This window comes from Phaenicophaeus curvirostris, chromosome 9 (assembly GCF_032191515.1).
Source record: "Phaenicophaeus curvirostris isolate KB17595 chromosome 9, BPBGC_Pcur_1.0, whole genome shotgun sequence".
Classification (NCBI taxonomy): Eukaryota; Metazoa; Chordata; class Aves; order Cuculiformes; family Cuculidae; genus Phaenicophaeus; species Phaenicophaeus curvirostris.
In genome coordinates this window covers 18,895,326-18,916,181 of record NC_091400.1, presented here as the reverse complement: position 1 = coordinate 18,916,181, position 20,856 = coordinate 18,895,326, and the positions used below count along the sequence as shown (strand labels likewise).

At 43.6% G+C, this 20,856-nt stretch overlaps 1 protein-coding gene across 4 annotated transcripts in view; it reads right to left on the bottom strand.

Annotated features, from left to right (window-relative positions):
* PAX2 (paired box 2) overlaps positions 1–20,856 on the bottom strand; it is a 97,194-nt gene that overhangs the window by 49,350 nt on the left and 26,988 nt on the right. For all 4 annotated transcript variants that reach the window (XM_069864293.1, XM_069864294.1, XM_069864290.1 and 1 more), the window contains 2 exons: positions 4,692–4,777; positions 2,522–2,641 (listed from right to left, as the gene is read on the bottom strand). In XM_069864293.1, the coding sequence (XP_069720394.1) occupies positions 2,522–2,641; positions 4,692–4,777 (206 nt within the window). The remainder of the gene's footprint in view (positions 1–2,521; positions 2,642–4,691; positions 4,778–20,856) is intronic.

Below are 20,856 nucleotides of genomic sequence, written 5' to 3'. Positions count from 1 at the left end.
CTGTGTTCCTTACAGAGGAATCTGCAGCAGAGCTGGTCCAACAGAGCAGAAAGAGAGACCAGTGTCACTTCTTCTGCCTCCTATAGTGAAGAGCCACCCCCAAGATGCTGGGAAAGGAGATGTGCATTGGGAGCTCAAAAGGCCTTTTCAACTTGGGAATAAACCCTGCAGTTAAGAAACTGCAAAAAAATCAAGCTGAGAATCTCTGGGAAACACTGAGAAGGTGCATGCATCCAATGTGAGCATGAAAGAAATTACTGCACTGAATTTCTTGCCTAGCTTTCCTAATCCCCACCTGAGCTAGGAATAATCAGAGCCCTCAGAGCTACAGGAGAGATTGCCTAGGAGTAAGTGCAAGTCACTGGCTGTGCAAAACCTCCCCTTGGATCCTTCTAGCCTCAGAACACAACCTGCAAAGTGATGATGTCTTTTAGAATTTCTTAAGGCCAGCATGAGCCCGGATAACTCAACTCTTGGCAGGGGTGTTCAGCAGCTGGCGGGGTGTCCCATGTGAGGTTTCTCTGGGACAGGAGCATGATGACAAGACAAAGGCTGTTCTCTGAGGTAGTTGCATCTGTGTTAAGTAGCTGCCACCTAAAATGCTCAGACCTAAAGACAGACAACATCTCCAGAATTGTCTAATACCTTTTTGATTCTTAGTGGGAAATGTGGGCTCTTGGCCAATAGCAGGGAGTTGCACAGTGTTGTTTGCCCTTCATTAATCAAATCTGGGATGAATTAAGGGCAGACACAGAATGTTGTTCTTATTGTCAATATATCATTCTGAAGTGTCACAATCTTAGATTGCTGTTTAGTTGTTTCTGTGTTTAATTGTACGGCTCCAAAAAAGCTTAGCTTCTGAGTCTGGATGTAACTGTGTGACTGCATCGGAAGTGGGATGATCTTTCCAGGTATTTGGAAAGAATAGCTGCTAAAACCAGATTGAACAGTTTACACTCAAAACGAGATATAGAGGCACCATGTTGAGAACTGGTGATCACTACTCTGGGTACTATGAGAACAGGGGTTTACAAAAATCCAAAGTAACTGCCGAGAGATTTATGTAACCTTTAAAGAAACTTGGTACTCAGTTTGTAGTGTTACTATTTCCTGTATATCTAATGATGGAAAATGCTGGAGGGGTTTGCAATGTTTGCAGTCTCTTATTCCTGACTTTTTTTGGCTTTGAGGCATTCACTCAAGCCCTTCCATTGCTACACTTTTCTCTTAGCTGGGCCCTACTGCCATCTAGCTGGGAAATGGATCTTCCTCTGGGGCCCGATCCAATTTCCAATGACATCAGTAAAAAGCCTCCAATTTGTCTTAGTAGGAGCTGGGTTGGGTGCTTGCCTCTATGAGGCAGAAAGGGGTCATGATGAATTCCTTTTTTTCTTGGGATTATTGTGTTTATTTGGATCAGAAACTTACAGATGTGAACCTCACCAGAACCAATGCTGGGAAAATTACTAGCAAAACCCCAAAATGCAACATCTCTCTCAAGACAGCTTTCTCTTCTCACCACATATCACAGAGAACCCTCACGTTCTCTTGCACCACACAGCCTTGAGGTAACCTGCAACACATTGAGCCACCTGTACTGCTAAGAGGTCATCACATGCAACAGGCATCAGTGGAAAACAACATACTAAAGGCAGGGCTGAGCTGAACAACCTGATCAGGCACTACTTTTAGCAAAGTTCACCTCCTGGTCCTCAACATTTTAGTGCATCAAATTAAAAGAGCAAGATTTAAGAAAATAAAGTTTACAAAGCCACCATAAGAGCACCAAGACCTTACCCACCCGTTCTGATTCAGTCTATCTAGACCTGAGGCTCCAGCTTTTGGCCCATTTCAGGATTCACTTTACCCTGAGATCTTCCCAGCAAGTAGGAAGGAAAAGGAGATAGCTTAATCCCAATTCCTTAGAGTCCTGAAGGAAAGGTTAGATAACAACCTTAGGACCACAGTACTCAGAAGACCTCTTGTTCTGCTTTCAGAGACTTGCAAGCATGGCAGTTCTGCTGTGGTAGATGCTGTCCATTGAAAACTGGGCCCATATGATCACCAGCTAACGTAGCTCATGGCACATGTCAGGGAAGTAACTTGTTTGCAAGGGGTATGAAAGATAACTCCCACATTGCTGGTGCTTCACTGAGATGGCATTTTGTTTGAAAACAAGTGAGTTGGGGAAACCATGTTTACCCACAGTTCAAAGTCCGGGCCCCTGCTGGCACCTGGGGAGTTCAGTTCCAGCCATTTCCAGCAGTGAATGAACTTGGGATCAGCTCCAGCAATGGAGACGGCTCTCTGCCTGCTGAGCAGATGTCTGGAGATGCAGCCTGTCATGAAAGGGCCTCGGAAGAAGAGCATTCCAAGCCAGCAGGGCAGTGGTGGGGAACTGGTCTCTGTTGCTAAAACTGATCTAGCCCCGGGAACAGCTGCAAACCTTGGCCTGAAATTGGAGCCTGTACATAGGGACAAAGAATATAAAAGGGAGGATGAGCTTCTCCCCTCCCCCTACCTTCATCACGTTTCCTCTTCTCGCCATTCGACCGAGGAATCCCCAGGATCCCGTTAATGGAGTAAGAGCCCACTGGATCATTGGAGGCACTGGAGACAGGAGGGGATGCTGTGCTGGGCACTGGACAAAAGGAAAAGGGAAAAAGGGCCATGAGGAGACCAGCATAGGACTTGGGGATCCTCCTACTGGAAGCTATGCATGCCACCAGTCTCAGAGGAAAGCCTGGGCACTAAGCAGACTCCCAGTCCCTCACACTGAATGACTTATACTTACTCGCTCAACCACTAATGTTGCTGCATCCCAGCTTTGCCAGTCTATTCCTAAATGGTAGCTCCACAGCCTTCCACTACAGGGCCATTATTAACAAGAAAGTGCATTTCATCAAGAAGCTAAACCTTGTTGTTATATCCCAGTTCAGAGCAGGCTTCCCAGTGCATGCCATGGTAAAGAAGTGCCATGCTGAATAGGCCACCTTCTCTAGTGACTTCCTAGTCCATCTGTATTTTGACAGATCATTGCCTCTTAGCATCTTTCCACCAAGAGTGCACATGTTCTGCCTTAGCCTGACTAGCCTCTTACAAGTCCACCCAAAACACTCATTGAAAAATTACCTTGTTAGCATAGGTTAGAAGCACTTCAGTGATAAGCCAATAAATTCAGTTCCCTACTAGAACCAAGGTGAGTTGATGATACATACTCCAACCTAGATTAATAAAAATCTAGTGTCTTCCTTTTGCACTGACCAATGTCAAACAGGCAGACTCCTCCTGCCACTCAGGGCTGTCCAAGATTGCTCATGAGTTCCCAGTATGTCAGAAATGACAAGCCATCCAGATTAGAAATGATCACTTTGTGATAATCAAGGCTTTAGAGTATAGACAAGTAGACCTATGCATCCAGTAGGCATGCCCATTCTGTCCCAGAGATGGGGAGAATATCCCAGATCTCTTATAGTCCGTCACGCATCACTCAGCTCATAAAACACTGCTCTGAAGCAACCAATGCCTCCAATACAAGCCTTCCAGGATGGAGCAGAACCTGTCAACACTAGACCCACACTTCCCAGTACATCCCAGAGCAATGGGAGACTCCAAAAGAAGCACTCACAATCACTGTGCCAGCTCAGTCAATGCATTCCCTAGACATTTCACTACTTTTCCAAGAAGGAATAATATCTGCCAACTCCATCTGTTGTGGTCAGTGATTGCCAGTCCAGTGAGCAAACCCAGATTAAAAGGGCATCTAGAAATGCTCTTCCATACTGGCCCATTAATTTCCTGAACACAGTTTGTATACAGCTCTGCCAGCTCTTTCCCATGTAGACCAGAACCTTCAAGTAAATCCTTGTATAGCAGCTGCTTTTCAGTAACAAACAGTACCTAATACAGTGTCTTAAGCCATGAATAAGACACTGCATTTCACAATATACCAGAATACTGCACATTTTTTTCCTGCTCTGAATTTTTACTGGGTAAAGCTATGCTAGCAGCAGCAGACTGTACAACCCGCAGAGATATCAGTGAAAAGTACCTTATCGCACATGTAGCACAGTACCTTAAACACAACAGTCTAGGAGACACTTGGTCACATTACTGCACCCTCCATCTTCTGCTCATTTTGATAAACCCGTCTCACCCATCAGAAAAATGCATTTTCACAGTAAAATACACCCATGGGATACCTGACTGCAGAGCTAGAACAATGTTGTGAGGCATCAGGAATATCTTACCCTGCGCTGTGTATTACTATCTCTAAGAAACTGACTAGTTCCAGAAAACAGAGAGAAGAGAAATTGGGAGAGAGAGGGGAAAAGAGAGTCAGAGTAAGAAGGAGACAAAAAGTGAAGGCTGGTGCTTAGACAGGATAGCATTAAATACTTTTCTCTAGGGGGACAAAGGAGAGAGCATGAATGTGAAATGGATGTTAAGGCAGAATCACTTTGGGCAAACCCCTACCTTGAGATGTTTTTTTCTGCTATGATTCCCTTCTCTGCAATGCAATGAGGAAACTGAAGAACAGAAACCTCTGATTTCCACTGAGGTTTCTTTCTCCCTACCCCCTCCTCCCTTTTAGTCTGCTTAGCATCTGCTTGTCAGACACTGATCCCTCAACTAAGCTTCATCCTCATTTCCACTTGTCCTGTCACCACCCCTCATGCCAGTCTTCTTACCAATAGTATGTCCTGGTGCAGTTACACCTGTTCCACTCCCATCTGGTGTTGGGTGAAAAGGTTGCTGAACTTTGGTTCTGATGATCCTGGAAAAGAGCAAAACATGTTCAGAACTCAACTGCAACTTCTCTGTGCTTTTGTATACCCATGATCCCAGCTATCAGAACCTGAAGGCCAGGTCTGGGGTCTGGGAGCAGCAGAGTGGCTTCATTTGCTTCTTGAGGTCCTGATTCTGCTGCTCTAATGATCCAGTTCCCAGAGAATTCCCCTTGCTCTGCTGTGCCATCTTTTCCCCAAACTTGGATAGTCACTGGATAACTATGATGCTCAGTGAACAAGTTGGAATGTCCTGTGTGTTAGCAACTGAAATATCATTTGTGAACTGATCTGCCACCATGATCACAAGGCAGTCTTTGCAGCTAATAGAGACCCTGCTGGATTTACAAAGGAAAATCACTAGCACCTAGCGCTTGACTGGGAGTGTCCCTGCCTACTGGCAGATGCTGGGTATCAGTGACTCAGATCGACTGTCTCACCAAGGAACTTGGCAGATAAGCCATGACCTGTTGGAGACCAAATTCCTTTCTGAGATTAAAATGAGCCCCTCCAGTTAGGGTGAAGGCTGCAGATGCTCTTCAGCCTGAGTTTCTGGAACTCTCAGTCCTACATTGTATTCACTTTAACTTCTTCCCAAAAATGTCTCCAGGAAGTGAAAGCAAAATAATACATTCTTGCTGCCTGCCAGAGAGCTTTCCTAGATCTTTTCTAAAGAGTAAGTCGGCAAAAACTTCAAAGAGTAAATGTGTAGCCAGTGGGAAGTATAGCATGGATGAAAATAGGCAGAGACATTGAGAGCGCATTTTTGGAAAAGCACAACTCCTGAGAGTGAAACTTTCTTAGGAAAAGAAAGGTATTTCAGACCATATCACCTCAGCATTTTAGGAAACTCCAATACACACATGATGAAACCTGAGCAGTAGCTGAAGGCAGGAAATATCAAGGTTCTAGCTGGGGCTGGAGGTTCAGATTCTCACCCAATATAGGTCAGTGGTACTGAGGGCCCTGATCTGTAGCTGCCGAGGTCCTATACAGAAGGTGTCTAAAGGACCTCAGGGCCAGATTCTAAGGACATGCTGGTTTGCGCTAGCTAAGGAGCTGGTCTGAGAAGTCTGAGCTAGTGCAAATAATATAACTTTTTTCTTCTTTTCTGTTTTGTTTTTTTCTTTTCTCTTCTCTCACATTCCCCCTAAAGCCCCCTGAAGTGCCACTCTGGTTGTGTGAGTTTATTGATTTCCCCTAGCCCAGAGAAACAGAAAGACGGGATGGGGTGCAGGCAAAGAGATGGAAATAGAAAGCTATAAATTATTTGTGACAGGAAAGCAATAGTGCCAGAGTGCTGAGCACAAGTCCCGTGTCACTATTAGATTCCTTTTAGCCTGATGACACTGTAAAAGAGGTTAAGTGTCTGATGGAATCATACACCTTGGGGGCAGGGGCAGTCCAGGAGCAGAACAAGCTACACAGAGCGGGTATATCAATTCTCCAGGCCAATAATATTCCCCTCATTGATCGCAACACAAAGTTCAAAAATCTCATTATAGCCAAGCAGACCAGGAACTTTTTAAAAATCAATAGAGTGATATAATGTATGTATACTTTGTATAAGTGTATCTATCCATCCATTCATCCGTCTATCCAAAATCTGCCTGAGGGTTCCTAAGTTAACCTACACATTATACTGTATTATGTTCTATTGTAGTGTAGTATAGTGAATGGATTAGATTTCCCCTCCAGCCTTAAATGACATATTATAAAACATCCTGTTAGCACTGAGGTGACATCAGACGGTTCCATTCATACTGAGATATGACATCAGATTCTCCATTCGTACTGGGAGGTAGCATCAGACAGCTCAGCCTCTACTGAGGGGAACCATAAGATAAACCAAATTATACTGAGATGGCCCATCAGGCTGGGCTGAATCATGCTGCATGAAAACTGCAAAGTTTCAAAAATCCATTTTGAGTAAAACCAGCCTGTGAAATGATGGTGGTATAAAATGTCTGTTCATAATGCTTACTAAACCCAGCCAGTGGACAAAGAGGAAGGTTCTATTTCATTCTCAATTCAGTTCACGGTCTCTCAGCTGAGAATGCCAGTTAGTGCCAGTTGTGGCTGTGTTTACTGAGTTGTGTCCATTAGGAACCAGAATTAAGCTCACCAGCTCATTTCACCAAGTAGCCGTCAGCTGGTAATGATTTTTGGTCACTACCAAGCAGGGCCAGATTTTAGCTTGTGACCCAGAGGTGAAAGGCTCTGTTCGAGACTGTTCCCCTACCAGGAATGAAACTTGTTTTCAAAAGAAAGTTTCTGGAAACAGGGAGCAAAGGGGAGAAGTTCTGGTTGCACTGCCTGCAGTAACTTGGGTCAAATAATTACTGGCATCAAATACACAGCAAATCTCATGAGGTCTCAGGTAGAAGGTATTTCCTATGGCTAAAAGAAGAGGCACATCATGAAAAGGTTCTCCCCAGCAGTGCTCCTTTGCCCTACAGTCATGGCCCAACTCTAGTGCTGTAAGTGAAAAAGAGAAATTTCAGGACCCTGATGCTCAGTACAGAATACAGCAGTGCATCCCCCCGGGTCAATTCATCTAGGGACAGTAATAAACAGCAGGGTAGCTAGGCATCACTGCTGCTGCTTTTGGAGGCTTCAAGTGAGTCTGTCCTACATGAGAACACCTAATGAAACAGCAGATGAAAGATGAACAGAGCTGGCCTGGTCCTGTAGCAACAGACGCAGTATAATAATGTTGTCTTTAAACTTCAGGACTGGTGAAAGCTGCTCATCCTTACTGGAGACTGAAATACATGCTAAGCCAGCTCTGCTGTCTCAAACCTAGGATTTCTGGATTACTGTTGTGTAAGAGGGAGCAAAACCTTGGTTTGATCACCTCTTGCTGCCTTTGATGCCTCTTGTTCTTGCCTCTAGACACTGGAAAAAGACAAGACTTTTTGCAGAAAACTTCCTTAGCCCTTCCCAAAATCACAAGGGGCACAAATCCTTGCACACCAGTCAGCAGTGCTGATTCCTTGAAGTAAATGCTGCTACTTTAAAACATCTTTCCTTCCTCCAAAAGGAACTGTCACTCCAGACTAAATTCATTCCTGCCCTAATTCCATCACAGTCAGTGACTCCAATAACAGCATTTGTGTTTAATTAGGGGCATAAACTGGTACTTACTGTAAATTCTCATTTTTCATTTTCCAGTAGGAGGTTTTTGCACAAGTTGTCTAATTTGAGTTTCAGAGAATATACACAGATTTAATACATTACCTTATGAAGTTTCATCAACAGGTCATTTATAGATCTTTGATTGCAGTACAGCAACTGAACTTCATTTCACAATCGGAATTTAATATATGATATTATCTTAAGTAATGGCACATAATGTCATTACAGTGCATAGTATCATACTGTGAATTATACATCCACTCCTGGAATTCATGAGTTACCACTGTTGGCTTTCAGTAACTCTTTGTAGAGTTAATATTGCATACAGCTCCAACTGGAATCAACTGCCCGTTACCAAATGCCTTTGACTTTCTTAAACGTTCAGCAGTAGATCACAAATTCCCAATGTTTGATTTCTATTTTGTTATTTTCAGCGGTTTCAATGCAACTCCTTTTGCTGATTCTGAATACTGACAGACAGACAAAAAATAACTCTCCTAGCATGACAATTGTAACAAGCCCTAATGAAATTTGGTAAAGAATGTAAAAAGAAATATTAGAAGTTAAAATTAGCTGAGCCATATTCCTTTGTAAGAAGAACTTATTTTCACTCCTTGTAAATAAGCAAGTAAAAAAATGACCTCTAATCCTGCCCAGAAATTATTTACTAAAGAATGACAGATCATAGGAAATGTTCCTTGCTTCTCTGACACTTCTATCCAAAATCTCTTATAGCTTGACATACTCTGTGGTTTCTCCTCTCTCACTATTCCTGGCAAAGTCTTTAGACAGTATCTCAAATAAAAAAAATTGTGCTAGGGCTGATGAGAGGGAGATTAGGTAGGTCTGAACCATCTGGAGTCTCAATTTAGCAATACTTTTAATCCTGAAAGAATAAAGTTGCACTACAGGAAAGAGTGGTATGTCCTGCTGCCCAAGGAGACCCTGACACATTTCAGAAAGCACTGGTATCCTTGCTTTGATCCTATTCCTTTGTCATGGATTACTTTTCAGAGTGGAAGGATATATTCAGCAGAGCACCAAAGCCCTGGTAATTGTTTTGGAGTATTCATATTTTAAATGGTCCATATTAGAAGCACATTACAAGACCCCAGGGTGTGCATTACTGGGCAATTAAAACAGTTCTTGGAAGGCTAACATTGCAAAGCTTCAGCCTTTTCTCTGCAGTGTGTCCAAGGGGGGCTGTGATGGCCAAGGAACACACACCCTGCTGTGCTGCACAGCTTAATTAGTGCAGGGCTGAACTGCTGAGCCACGGGCCATGCCGGCGGCGGGGACAACGCAGCCTGCAGGGGACTTGGTGCAGGGCTAAGTGAGACAGCGATGCCTTCTCTTCATCAGACTGCTTCCTACGAAAGGGCTCGTGGCCATCCCAGTGATGCTGGTGTCAAAGTGTCCCCGAGGAAAAGAGGGAGAGAACGTGGGATGGAAAGAGGAAGATTCGGGCTCATGGGTGATGGCTCCCATGGAGCCACTAATATCTCACTGGTAGACTGGTGCTGCACAGGCATAAAGAGCTCAGAACACAGTATTGGCTCAAATAGGAGATTCTTATGTTTCTGTTCATGGGCTGAGACAGAGCTGAGCAAAAGAGAGGGGGAAAAAATGTCTTGTTTGCACAAAGCTCAAAACAGAAATCATGGTGAGGAAAAACAATCAAGTGATTTGGAGGTAAAGGAAGGCAAGTAGAAAGTCTGATAGAGCCTAATCTGACTTAGGGAAAGGGCTTCAGTTCCTTGCTCTGTCATGGACTTCTCATCAAGACTTTGGACAAATGGCATTTCTCTCTGTGCTCTGTTTCCTGCCTGAAGTGTGAAGATAGGAGCATTGCCGTGCCACCTGGGGCACAGGAGGACAGCTGGAAGGAGGAGTGAAGGGCTCAGACTCTCTAATAACAGGGGCCAAGTAAGTGCTTCAGCGAGCTGTAGCACAGTATTGGCTGTGTTCCCCTGCTTGAAGCAGAAGTGACATGTACCCTGCTGATAGTGGCTGTACGTGAAGGGAAGGGAGGTAGGCAAAGGCAACAGGAGCTGTATTTCAGCTGCTGTGGCTTTGCTGTTTGCATTTGAATTTGCAATGGCGGATGTAGTTGGGAAGATCAGAGCTGCAGTTGCCCCCCAAACGCCACAATATAATTTCTATTGCGGAGGGTAGAGCAGTAGCTTCTCCTACTGCTCTCAAAACCTACCACAACACTTGTAGCCCTCAGAACAACAGCTGACATTGGCAGGAGCAGCAGCTTCGACTTCCTTGCTAGGTGGCCTGAGGCTCTTGTTCTCCCTGCCAAGACAGCAGGATGCCTTCAAACCCTGCCATATTCAGGAGCCACAAGCAACATTCACACATACAAACTCTCTCTTGTCACAAAAATTACAATTTCCTTCTCCCTACCTTTTGGAAAGGGAGAGAGAAGAAGGGTGATCATGTACTACATTAGTATATAAGCACAAGTATAACAGATTAATTAGATAGATAGACTGATAGTCCTAAAAGGTGCCTGAAGAGGAATTATGTGTTTTTCTGAAGCTTCCAAATAGATTAGAGGTCAAAATGGAGATGCCTTACATATCTCAAAATGCAATCTCAGCACTCTCTGAGAAGATCTGACCCCTTATCTGCTGCTAATCTGTGTAGGTCCATCAACTTCACAGAAGCTATACTGACATTGTGCCTGAAGACATGGGGGTAAAAGTGCCACTTTCTTCCAGGTTAGCCTGCTCACTCCAAACACATAAGAAAGCCCAATCCTCCCCCCTTCGCTTACTGAATTTCTTGGCTGCATTCTGAGGAGAGGCAGAATTCACAGCAGCAGTTTTACTATTTGAAGGGCTTAGAGAGGAGCTAGGACTTTTTTGTTGTTTTAAATCAGTGACCCGTGATGACACCATATGGTTTTATTTCATTTAATTTGAGCTGAGCATTAGTGTTCAACTTCTAGCATATCTCTGGCCATTCCAGTTCTGCTGTGCTACATGGTACAAGTCTGGACATAAGGAAGAAGTGTGGAAGGAAAGGTGAAGATGCCTGCTTTCTTTGTGGGGGAGAAGGATCTGCCAAGCAGGGGATTAGCCTGCCAACTCATTCTGCTGAGCATTAGCACACAACTTCATGCCACTGGTACTGATGGGGTTGACCGTGTTCAGCCCCATGTGTGTAGATTCCCTGTCTGACCTCCCAGAATAAATTAGAATCATAGAATCCTAGAATAACCAGGTTGGAAGAGACCCACCGGATCATCGATTCCATCCATTCCTATCAAAATTGCTGCATTAGGCTTTAAGAAACATTTTCCCATTCATCCAAGTGGACTTGTCTTAGGGGACAAAACCCACCTGGGATACAGAAGGCGTGCTTGAATAGTTGCTGTGCTCTGCAAAGCTGTGGCTAGAGACATCACAGCCTGAGCTGGCTGACTTAAAGCTGGCTAAAGTATATCCACATGAGCTGCAGTCAAGCAGAGACTGCAGCATAGAAATGTCCTCAGGCAGGTGTTTCTACTTTTATTACACTCAGTTTGCATTTGGAAGGCTTTCTTAGCAGTCAGGAAAGCCAGAAATTCATTGAAATCCAAACATCTAGAAGATGTCATGCAGTTTAAAAAAGATTGGAAGCAAACTTGATCCTGGATGTAGATGTTTGACATCCTGGGTTTAAGGTGAATTAAGGAAATCTTAAAGAATAAAAAGGGTTCTGCTGATCCTGGACATAGCAACACAGGCCTGGGAGGAACCACCTGCCTCATCAAGTCCAAATTCTAATATCACAGGCAGCCATAGAGAAGACGTTAAACTCGCAGCACCCACAAGAGCACCCAGCCCTGCAGCTAAAGACCCACCACTCCTCCCTCAACACACGCATAATCTCTGCAACAAAAGACTGAAAGCTTAAAAAATGACAAGCCACAGGAACAGAGCAGGGGAGCAACATTCCTGATGGTTAGGTCCCCTTCACTGGCAAGAGATTTCTGCCATGAAATTGCCCAGAAATTTTTTATCTCTTAGTAATGAATCATTTTCTAAGAGTACACCTACACTGCAATCACTGCAGTTCAATGCAACATCTTCTGTTACCTATGGACTGGGCAGCTCAGGTCCTGCTAGCAGTGTTGCTGCAGCAGCGTGGAGCTGGCGGAGGGAAGAGCCCCACGAGCTGCCAGCACACCGGTGACTGCCATGCAGCACGGGCCAGAGCTGTCAGAGCAGCGGCTGTGCCAGCAGGTGAGTTAAGACCTACAGAAACACATGGGCTTGCCAAGGTTAAATATCTTAATCTGGAGCATGAGAACTTTTAATTGAAAGCTTTGCTTTGAGCCCAGTTCCAGTTATTAAAATTCAGGAGTCTGTGCTGAATTCCTTGTGGACGTTCATTTTGATTAACAGAAGACACGTGTGTACTAGAAAAGGAGTCTTGAACTGGGAGGAATCAGATAAATGTAGATAACATTCTCAACTCTCTTGCAAGTTATGCCATACCTGGTATTTTTTATAAAACCATAGATCTTGAAGATAAGGAATTATTTCACCTTTCATTTAATACCAAAATATTTCTGGCTTTCATGGCTGCAAAGACCAGGTGGAAGTGGGACCTGGCTGCTTCCCAAAGGGGCCAGAACTGGAGACATAGGAAAAAAACCTCAAATACATTCTTATTTACAGCCTTGTGAATTTTATGCCAGTGCCTTAATTTTGGATGGTATTGACTCGGGACTTTTTAAATTTCAGGCTTGGCAGCTTTGTGTGTTATCTCTGTATCCTATAGAGTGCTTCACTCCAGTATGTGTTTGCCTGTGTTGGGTAAGTACATGAGCCCCTTCATAGGGGTCTCGTTGTGTGCACCTCCCTAACGCTTGTCAGAACTGATGAAAATTTCATAGTGGACTCTTTACCAGTAGGAGATGTTTGCCCAAAACCAAACCAAAACCACTGGGAATGTTCATTTTAGATCTACTGTTATTTTTACCTTGGGTTTTAAAGAAATTAACAAAATTGTGAATGGAATTTAAGCCTTATAAAAAATTTGCTTTTAGCCTTTTAAAATTACCATTTTAGGGTGAATGAGAAACTATGCAAAAAAAAAAATAAAAATAGGAATAATATATTTAGATTTTATTGAAACTGCAGGGTCCAACTACACTGAAATATATGTAGAATTTTATTAAAGTTCTGGTTCAAAACCACATTGAAAAGCTGAAAATTTCCACAGAGAACCTGATTTTTTCCCTTCCTGTTCTAGTTCTCACTGCTTTTGGTTTTATTCATCCCTTGCATTATCATGCCACCCAAAGCAGTCAAGCAAAGGCGAGCGCTTCAGGGTGTGGGCGCTATGTAAGCTCCCAGCATAAAGTTGGTGCCCATTTCCATAGAAGACAGCCCAGCTTTCGTATTTATAGGACAAGGCATCTTTTTATAATGAAAAGACAAATCTGTCGCCAGTCTGCTTGGCTCTTGTAAGCCACTATGAGGTCTAATGTTTAGAGAATATGAGCTATATGTTTGTTTATGTGTCTATATTGTGTTTGCGAATGCACTAGCATTTGTCTCTTCATATGTATTAGTTTACAACACAATGTTCATACTCGTTTATCTTTGCCTATAGACCTGCGTTTATAACTGTGGCTACATACAGTTAGACATCTGGGTCACATATTGTATATTCAGACCTCATGGAAAGTTAATAAACGTTTATTGAACCATTACAGTTTTTAACAGATTTTAATGGACAAATAGACTGTTCAGATCTGTGGCTTGTAACTATCACCAGCTACCTATATGGATGTTTTCGTACAGCACCAAGCCCAGTTATTACAAATAATCAGTCATAACTACCTAGAAGTCATCCGTAACAAGGCTAAAATATCCATGATGTAATATCTAACATATCTGAATACTGATACATAATCAATGTGGAACCTTGCTGTATTGCAAGGCTCACACCTGTGTGTACATCTGCATAGTTGTGTAAGTTTGTGAGTGCAGATCTGCCCTGTTTCTAAACCGTATATTTGGCATCCATCCGATTAACCGCAGAGCTATGGGTTTCTGTGAGGCTTCAGCAACCCAGACTTTTGGGTCCCCTTTTCCCGGCTATAGGCTCAATCCATAGGAGTTAGCAGTCTGAGGGTTTACCTACATACGGCTGTGCAAAATAACTAATTTTAATTAACAGAATGTGTGAAATTAAACTGGTCTAGTTAAACTACATTACACCTCTGACTCCCTTGTTTAGAATTAAAGCAGCTTTAATTTAGTTTAGCTTAATTCACTTTGGAAATGAAGTAAACTAAATTCAATTTAGAACACTCAAATTTTGAATGAGGATCCGAACAATGTTTTAATGCTTTTAACCAATGCACTTGCAAAGTTAATTCAGATTAATTTTCTCATTTGCCCCTGTGTAAGCAAGCCTGGTGCCTATTCCCTGTCAATGAAACCACCTCAGCTGAGACTTCTTCAGCAACTCCAAACTAGCAAACAACCTTCCAAGAGCAGCACTTTAAATGATCCTCATACACACAAGGATCCTCATCCCTATGTTCTCATGCAGGCAACTTTTCTTCCTGAGAACTTTAGGGATCTCTTGTCAAGAGCTTGGTGCATTAAGCCAGGTGCTGGCTGGGGTAAACATACAAGAAGTTCAGCAGTTATTTAACACTATCTGAACACCAGTTATAAAGACTTAATTATTTAAATTTTACAGTTTCAGCTTTTGCAGTGGAATGCTGTATTGTGAATTACAAGATATTCTTGCTGAAAATAATGATATTCTAGAGAATTTTAGTGATTTTATCCAGTTCCATTACTTCAAAACATGATCTCCTTAATCTGGATTAAGTACTTGTTCACCTAATGAATGGAAATACCTCCACCTGTAAGTTAGCATGTATTTCATGTTTTGACCTAACTTAGCTTGGACGAGATCAGATGCAATCAGGATTCATGGGCAGAGGAGTTCAGAGAAACACGAGCAATGGTATTTAAAATAAGCTATACTGCCTTTACATTTTTTTCTTGAACATATTTTAGTCTAAGAAGACAGGTGGTAGTATAAGGCAGCCCAAAGATACTATCTTGCCATTTCTAAAGGGCAATTGCAAAATCAATCATGAACAAAACAATCTCAGTAATAGTATGCAGAAACATGTTTTTAATGTGAAAATATTATATGTTTTTAAGCCTAATTGTGGAAATTTCAAGCTTTTCAATACCTTGTTTAATTTTAATACCACACTGTGTATTTGGTCAAAAGATATCTGAGGAAAATGTTGCCAAATGTTATTTTGTAATAATGCAAAGAAAAAAGCCCTTGAAAAAAATGTCTTTTGGAAAATCACAACTCAGAGAAAGCACCTGCAGTAAATCTTTGCTAAAAAGTCAACCATACAAACAAAAAATCAAGAAAAGCAAAGAAAGCCCACTTGAATATCCCAAGTCATTGAGTATTGTTTGATGAGATGGTTAGGCTATATGTTTTTGGTGCTTGTTTTATATTGTGTTAACGATAACGGATAAATGTTGTTTAATAGCTACTACAGTCTCAGATTTTGGTAGTAAATCAGCGTAGTCTCACTGAAACAATTAATAATATAATATAACATAACATAACATAATCCTATGACTGTGCAGAATGCACTGGTGGGGGGGCATCCATTTACGTGCTGCTAGCTAAAAAGATACCACTGCAAGTAAAATCTAGATTTGTAACAACACATCAGTTTGTGTGACTTTCTCAGCTGTACGAGGCTATAGAGGTGTAATATTGTGTGTGTGTATGTGCTTGTGTATTTGCATGCGCATTCATATGCATGTTTGCATCTGCAGGGATGTTTCTACTTGTGTGTATAGTCTGGCTGTGGTGCTTTCTGAATGGCAGTGAGCTCAGAAAAAGCATGTATGTCTTTCTATCTGTGGGTGCATCTATCCGCATATGGATGGGCTTGTGCAGTGTCTGTGGATGCATTTCTCCTCGTGTTGTTCATGTGTACCTCCTGTGAGACGAAGGCCTTCTTGCAGGCTGGTGTTGGTGACTGTGCTTTCAATCCCATAAAAGGCAGCAGCCTTCTACAGCAAAAGCGCTAACTGAGCATCAGAGACCTGTATCCTGATCTAGCCATCCTGTTGATGGGCTGTGCAACTAAGCAAGCTCTTCTAATGCAGTCCATGCCTCAGTTTCCTCTCCCATCTTTTTTTTTTTCATAACGACTGTGGACATAGAGCGTCACCCACCACACGGACGTATGTAATGCCATCTGTGATGGGCTCTGCCTAGCTCAGTCAACATCCTGGGTCCTGAGAGGATGTTCTGATGTTACACCATTGTCTTACAGTAATATTCACCCCTGCATGTGCCTGTGTGTTTGGGTGTCCATCTGTGTACTCTGTGGCTGGCTATTTGTGGTTTTGTTGAAGAGTTTATCTCTCCCATGTACATACAGAGCAGGGGGAGGTGGGAAGGAAGGAGTTATTAAATGCCAAGCAGATATGCAATAAATCCCATTGATTTTACAAACTCCAACTTGTCTTCAATCTCCTTCCTTTCTTTATCCTGGAGGCATTGCAACAAAACCCTATTTTAAATACCTTTTCTTTCCCTTCCCCCCTTCCCTCTCCTCGCACTCCCCAAAAAAGTGTCAATATTTTATTTGGATTTTTAACTTCGCTCCATAACAGTTGTTTGACCTCCTGACTCATGTGAGTCACATAAATTCTGGGACTTTATTCAGGAGCCATGTTCCTGCTATTGAATAAGCAATTTGGGAGGGTGAATTAATGACTTGTGCTGTTGCTGGAAAGTCCCTGAAGAAATATTAAAATTGCTTGCAGACTGAATCAATACTCACTGAACACCCAGCATGAGGACCTGGGCTTTTTAATGGCTACAAGCAGTGGCAGTCAGTAGAGGAAGGGGAATTCCTGTACACACAATGCATGCAGGCACACACAACCGACAGCAGTCTTCTCCCAGGCTTGCTGGCGTTTTCAATAATGGCATATCCTTGTGCACGCCACCTGGTACGAGCTGATGCCTGCTATGCCAGGGAAAGGACTTAGGGTCCAGCTGCCCTGTCTCCCTCCCAAAAAGATCATGTAGGATTTGCAAAAACTGACTGTTCAGGCCTTGTGTTAAGGTTTACATGTTCTGGCACAGTCTGGGAGGTGCAAGGAAGGTCAATTATTTAGCACGTTATGAGTTTGTTATGTGGGCAGTTTGTTTTTTAGCTCTCTGAAGAGGAAAGGCAGTAGTGCTGTGATAGGTTTGGCTGTGCTGCCACGGCTTAGGTAGAGTATTAGGCTGTCTTGCAGAGACAAGTCTGTGAGAGGGTTCTGTGGCTTTGGGTGCTGAACAGCATTCTTATGCGTTCATAGCGTGGATGTGTTGAATATCTGATAGTCAGTAGGGTTTGCTTTCTTATGTTGGCTTGTGTTGGGGTGAGTCCTGAATGTCATGCACCTCTGCTTGTGTTGAGTGACGGCATTTTGGTCATTGAGCAAAGCTGTCACTTCACTGGATCGGTCTGTTTCATGTGGATGCAATCCTGCGTGACCCTGAGGGTCTCCCAAACTCACTAGGAAACGAACACGCACAGTGTGCTCCCCACTGAGGCTTTTACTATTTGTTACTTGCTAGGCTCACAACAGCCAGATTTTGCTTACAGACTACGTTTTGCCCCAAGACCGCTTTGGCAAGGGTCTGTTTTGTTGCCCGAGTTTTCAAGTCTCCTTTGAGAATGTGGGCCCTGTGTTTGGCCATTGTGGTCATGAATGGCTATTTTGTATTCACGTGTTGGGCAGCTGTTATTAACACCGGGGTGGGTGCGCTTTGTATGACTGCATGTCTGTCTCATTGATTCCATCAGTATTATTTTGTAATCGTGTGTCTCTGTGATTGAGTTAGTGTGCATTTCAGGGCTCCTGTGTATTGAATAATGATGTCAGGGATTGGGTTGTTTGACTGGGTAATGGGCTCTTTTCAGTGTTGTAAGTGAATGTGTCCTTCTCCTGTTTCCCTGTCTCGGCTGGGGCAGGATCATTTACACTAGGTGATTCCTTAAGATGTTCACACACACTAAAAGAATATCCCTTTGGCTCCTGAGCTCTCCCTGCCAGCGGGGTGTGCTGAGGGGACGGCGCTAGTGTGTGTGACACACAGAGTGGCACGTCTGTCTGGTTCTCAGCCGCATGCTCCAAGGACTGTGGCGAATTATTTGTGAATAACCGTGTGTGTGTCAGCCTATTTCTAAGGCTCTGTGAGTATGCTTACATGGGTGTGCGCCTCCTAGTACACTCAGTGGTTTTGCTAACATTTTTCTGTTATGTTTGGGATAAGTCTCCATATCTTAAGTTTCTTCACAAATATGTGCAAGACTACACTGCACAGTTTTAAATAGATTTGACTGAGTCTGTGAAGGGATCTATAAATGACGGTATACATCTACAGTGAAGTGTGCACCTGCCTTTGGAAGGGTCTTCTTGTGTGACTTTCTGTATTAATGTGTAGAAGGGCATGGGTGTCAGTTAGCAGATGCTTCTGGTCTGTGTGTGACTGCCTGGCAGCGTTCCCATGTCTGAAATGACCTGGGTCTCTTCTATATGTAGGAAAAAATGGGATTCTATGTCAGCAGCATTTAGCAGTAAATATATGTGTTAAGAAATTTTAAACGTACAATGAATCTTTGGGTTTGGGCAATGGCTTCTGACTTGTGTGCATATTGTGTGCTAATGCCTTAAGACAGTGTAGCCACATTTAGTCCCCTGGAAATGAACAAGAGAGTTCAGTTATTTTTCAGCTGATGATTATGTGTCATTGCTGCATGGATTTATTTGCCCTGTGCAGGCAATGTGTCTAGCATAGGGCCTGTTCTGTGCTTTCTCAGCCATCAGGATTAGTCACATCCAAAGTCTACAAAAAAGGCTGTGAAAGATTCAAAAAACTTCCAGAGAAAGCTCTCAACAGTACCTTCTCACCAAAATATCCCATAAGGGAAAGACTCATGACCTCTCTCAGTCAGGTCATCTACATGGCTACGATTTAGCAAGCTGGTGAATTTAGCTTCTGGTTTTCACTGAGTTTGCTAACCGGTAACTCCTTAGCTCAAGCCTTGTTACTTCCCCTGCCTCCTTGTTTGTGCTCTCCCACTCTTTTTCCACCTTCCTCCTCTGTACTCCTGCCTTCTTTTGACCTTGAACAGATGACACCACCCTTAGCCCACCCCCTGTTTTACCAGCTCTCACCCCTCACACTGGGGTAGCAGCATCAGGGTAATACAGGGAGGAAAAAAATGAGGGAGCGAGGAAAGGAGAGAGGGGTGGAGAGGGAGGAAGACCTGTTTGAAAATAATTGGAGGCTGTTAAACAGAGGAGCCCAGCATATCACTCTAGTAATGGAAATAAATTCCATTGTATTTGCATTTTAATTTTCCACATAAACAAAGGCCTGGAGTGTGCTGGCTTCGCCAGAATCACCGGCCAGAATTTAATTAGAAATGAAAAGTTTATAGGGTCCTCTTTAATGCGATTAATGCACAGTTAACATTTATCACATACATATGCTGGAATCGCCTTTTTTAAGCAACCACCGGCCATGAAATGAATTTCTTTTCAACTTTTTTAGTGTGCATGAGGAAGGCTGTCTCTGGTGAGGCGGTCCAGTGAGCACACTCCTGACAGCTTGGTAAACTGCAGCCCACAGAGGCTTAGTAGCCCCCATCCTCACTGAGAAAAGTTCAAGGTGGCTTAGAGGGAAGCATGGTCTAGTGGTTAAAGCTTGAGGTTGGGAGTCAGGGGATCTGGGTTGTATTCCCAACTCTGCCACATGCTTACTGCATGACTGACTTGCTCTCAGCGTATGTTTCTCTGGGTGTTAAAAATAAAAGAGAAATCAGCTGGAAGAAGATATCTCAGCCCCAGACCCGTCTGTGTTTCAGGCTCTCCAGAAACTTGCCCAGCCCTGTTGTATGGGATCTGGATTGGATCCTGCACTGCGCTGACCTCTCAGCTTGTCTTCCTGTGCCCGAGCATCCCTGTGCTGGCCATGGGGACAGGGAAGCACCAGCAACGCTCACCTGATGTGAGAGGCTGGGCCTCCCAGAGGGACTTCTTTGCATTGATCCCTCCTGCCTCTGTTTGTATGGATCTCACATTGCTTATGTGAGATATGTGCCTTCATGCCAAGGGACACGAGGGAGAAGGGGAACAAACTCTGCCTGTGCAGTATGGGAGCCCTGGCAGCCCTGCCATGAAGGCACCTGTGTTCACTGCTGAGGCAGCTTCATGTGTTCTCTCATGCTGATTTCATCCAAAACAAAGATGCTAAGAAGGGCTTGTGAGATACTGGGGCTGTCAAGCCTGAACCTCAGATCCTAACATAAACCTAATCAAGAGCAGCTAGCAGCCCTCCTTGTAGTCACGGTGAATATACCTCCCTCACTTGGAGGGTCTGTGAGAGGTTGTCACATCAATGCTTATAAATAGCTTTGAGCTTGTCTGCATAGGGGCACTAGTAAAAGCAGATCTAAATCTAGACAAATTATCGATATCCTTCCCTTGCAAAGTGCAACACCAAGATAAAAGGCCAAAGGTGAACACATCCCCTGTGTGCCTGTGCCCCTGCTAGATCCAGGAGGGCATCAGGCTTGTCACCTCCCTGCTTCCTCCTGGCTCCCAGAGGGGACCATATCACCCTGTCCCCTTCCCTCTTCTATCAACAACAGTGTCCCCACTGCCCCTCCCCTGCTCTGGCTGTGTGACAGACGGAGCTATATCCCCCCTCTACTCCCACGCTTCCTTTCCTGGCTTGCAGACAAGCAGAGCAAATAAACCAGCCCCATGGACACAGAGTGTTAGCGTGTTAGGGACACAGCAGGGGAAGAAGGAACATGAAACCTCTATTGATCCCTTGAGGAATGATGTCCCTT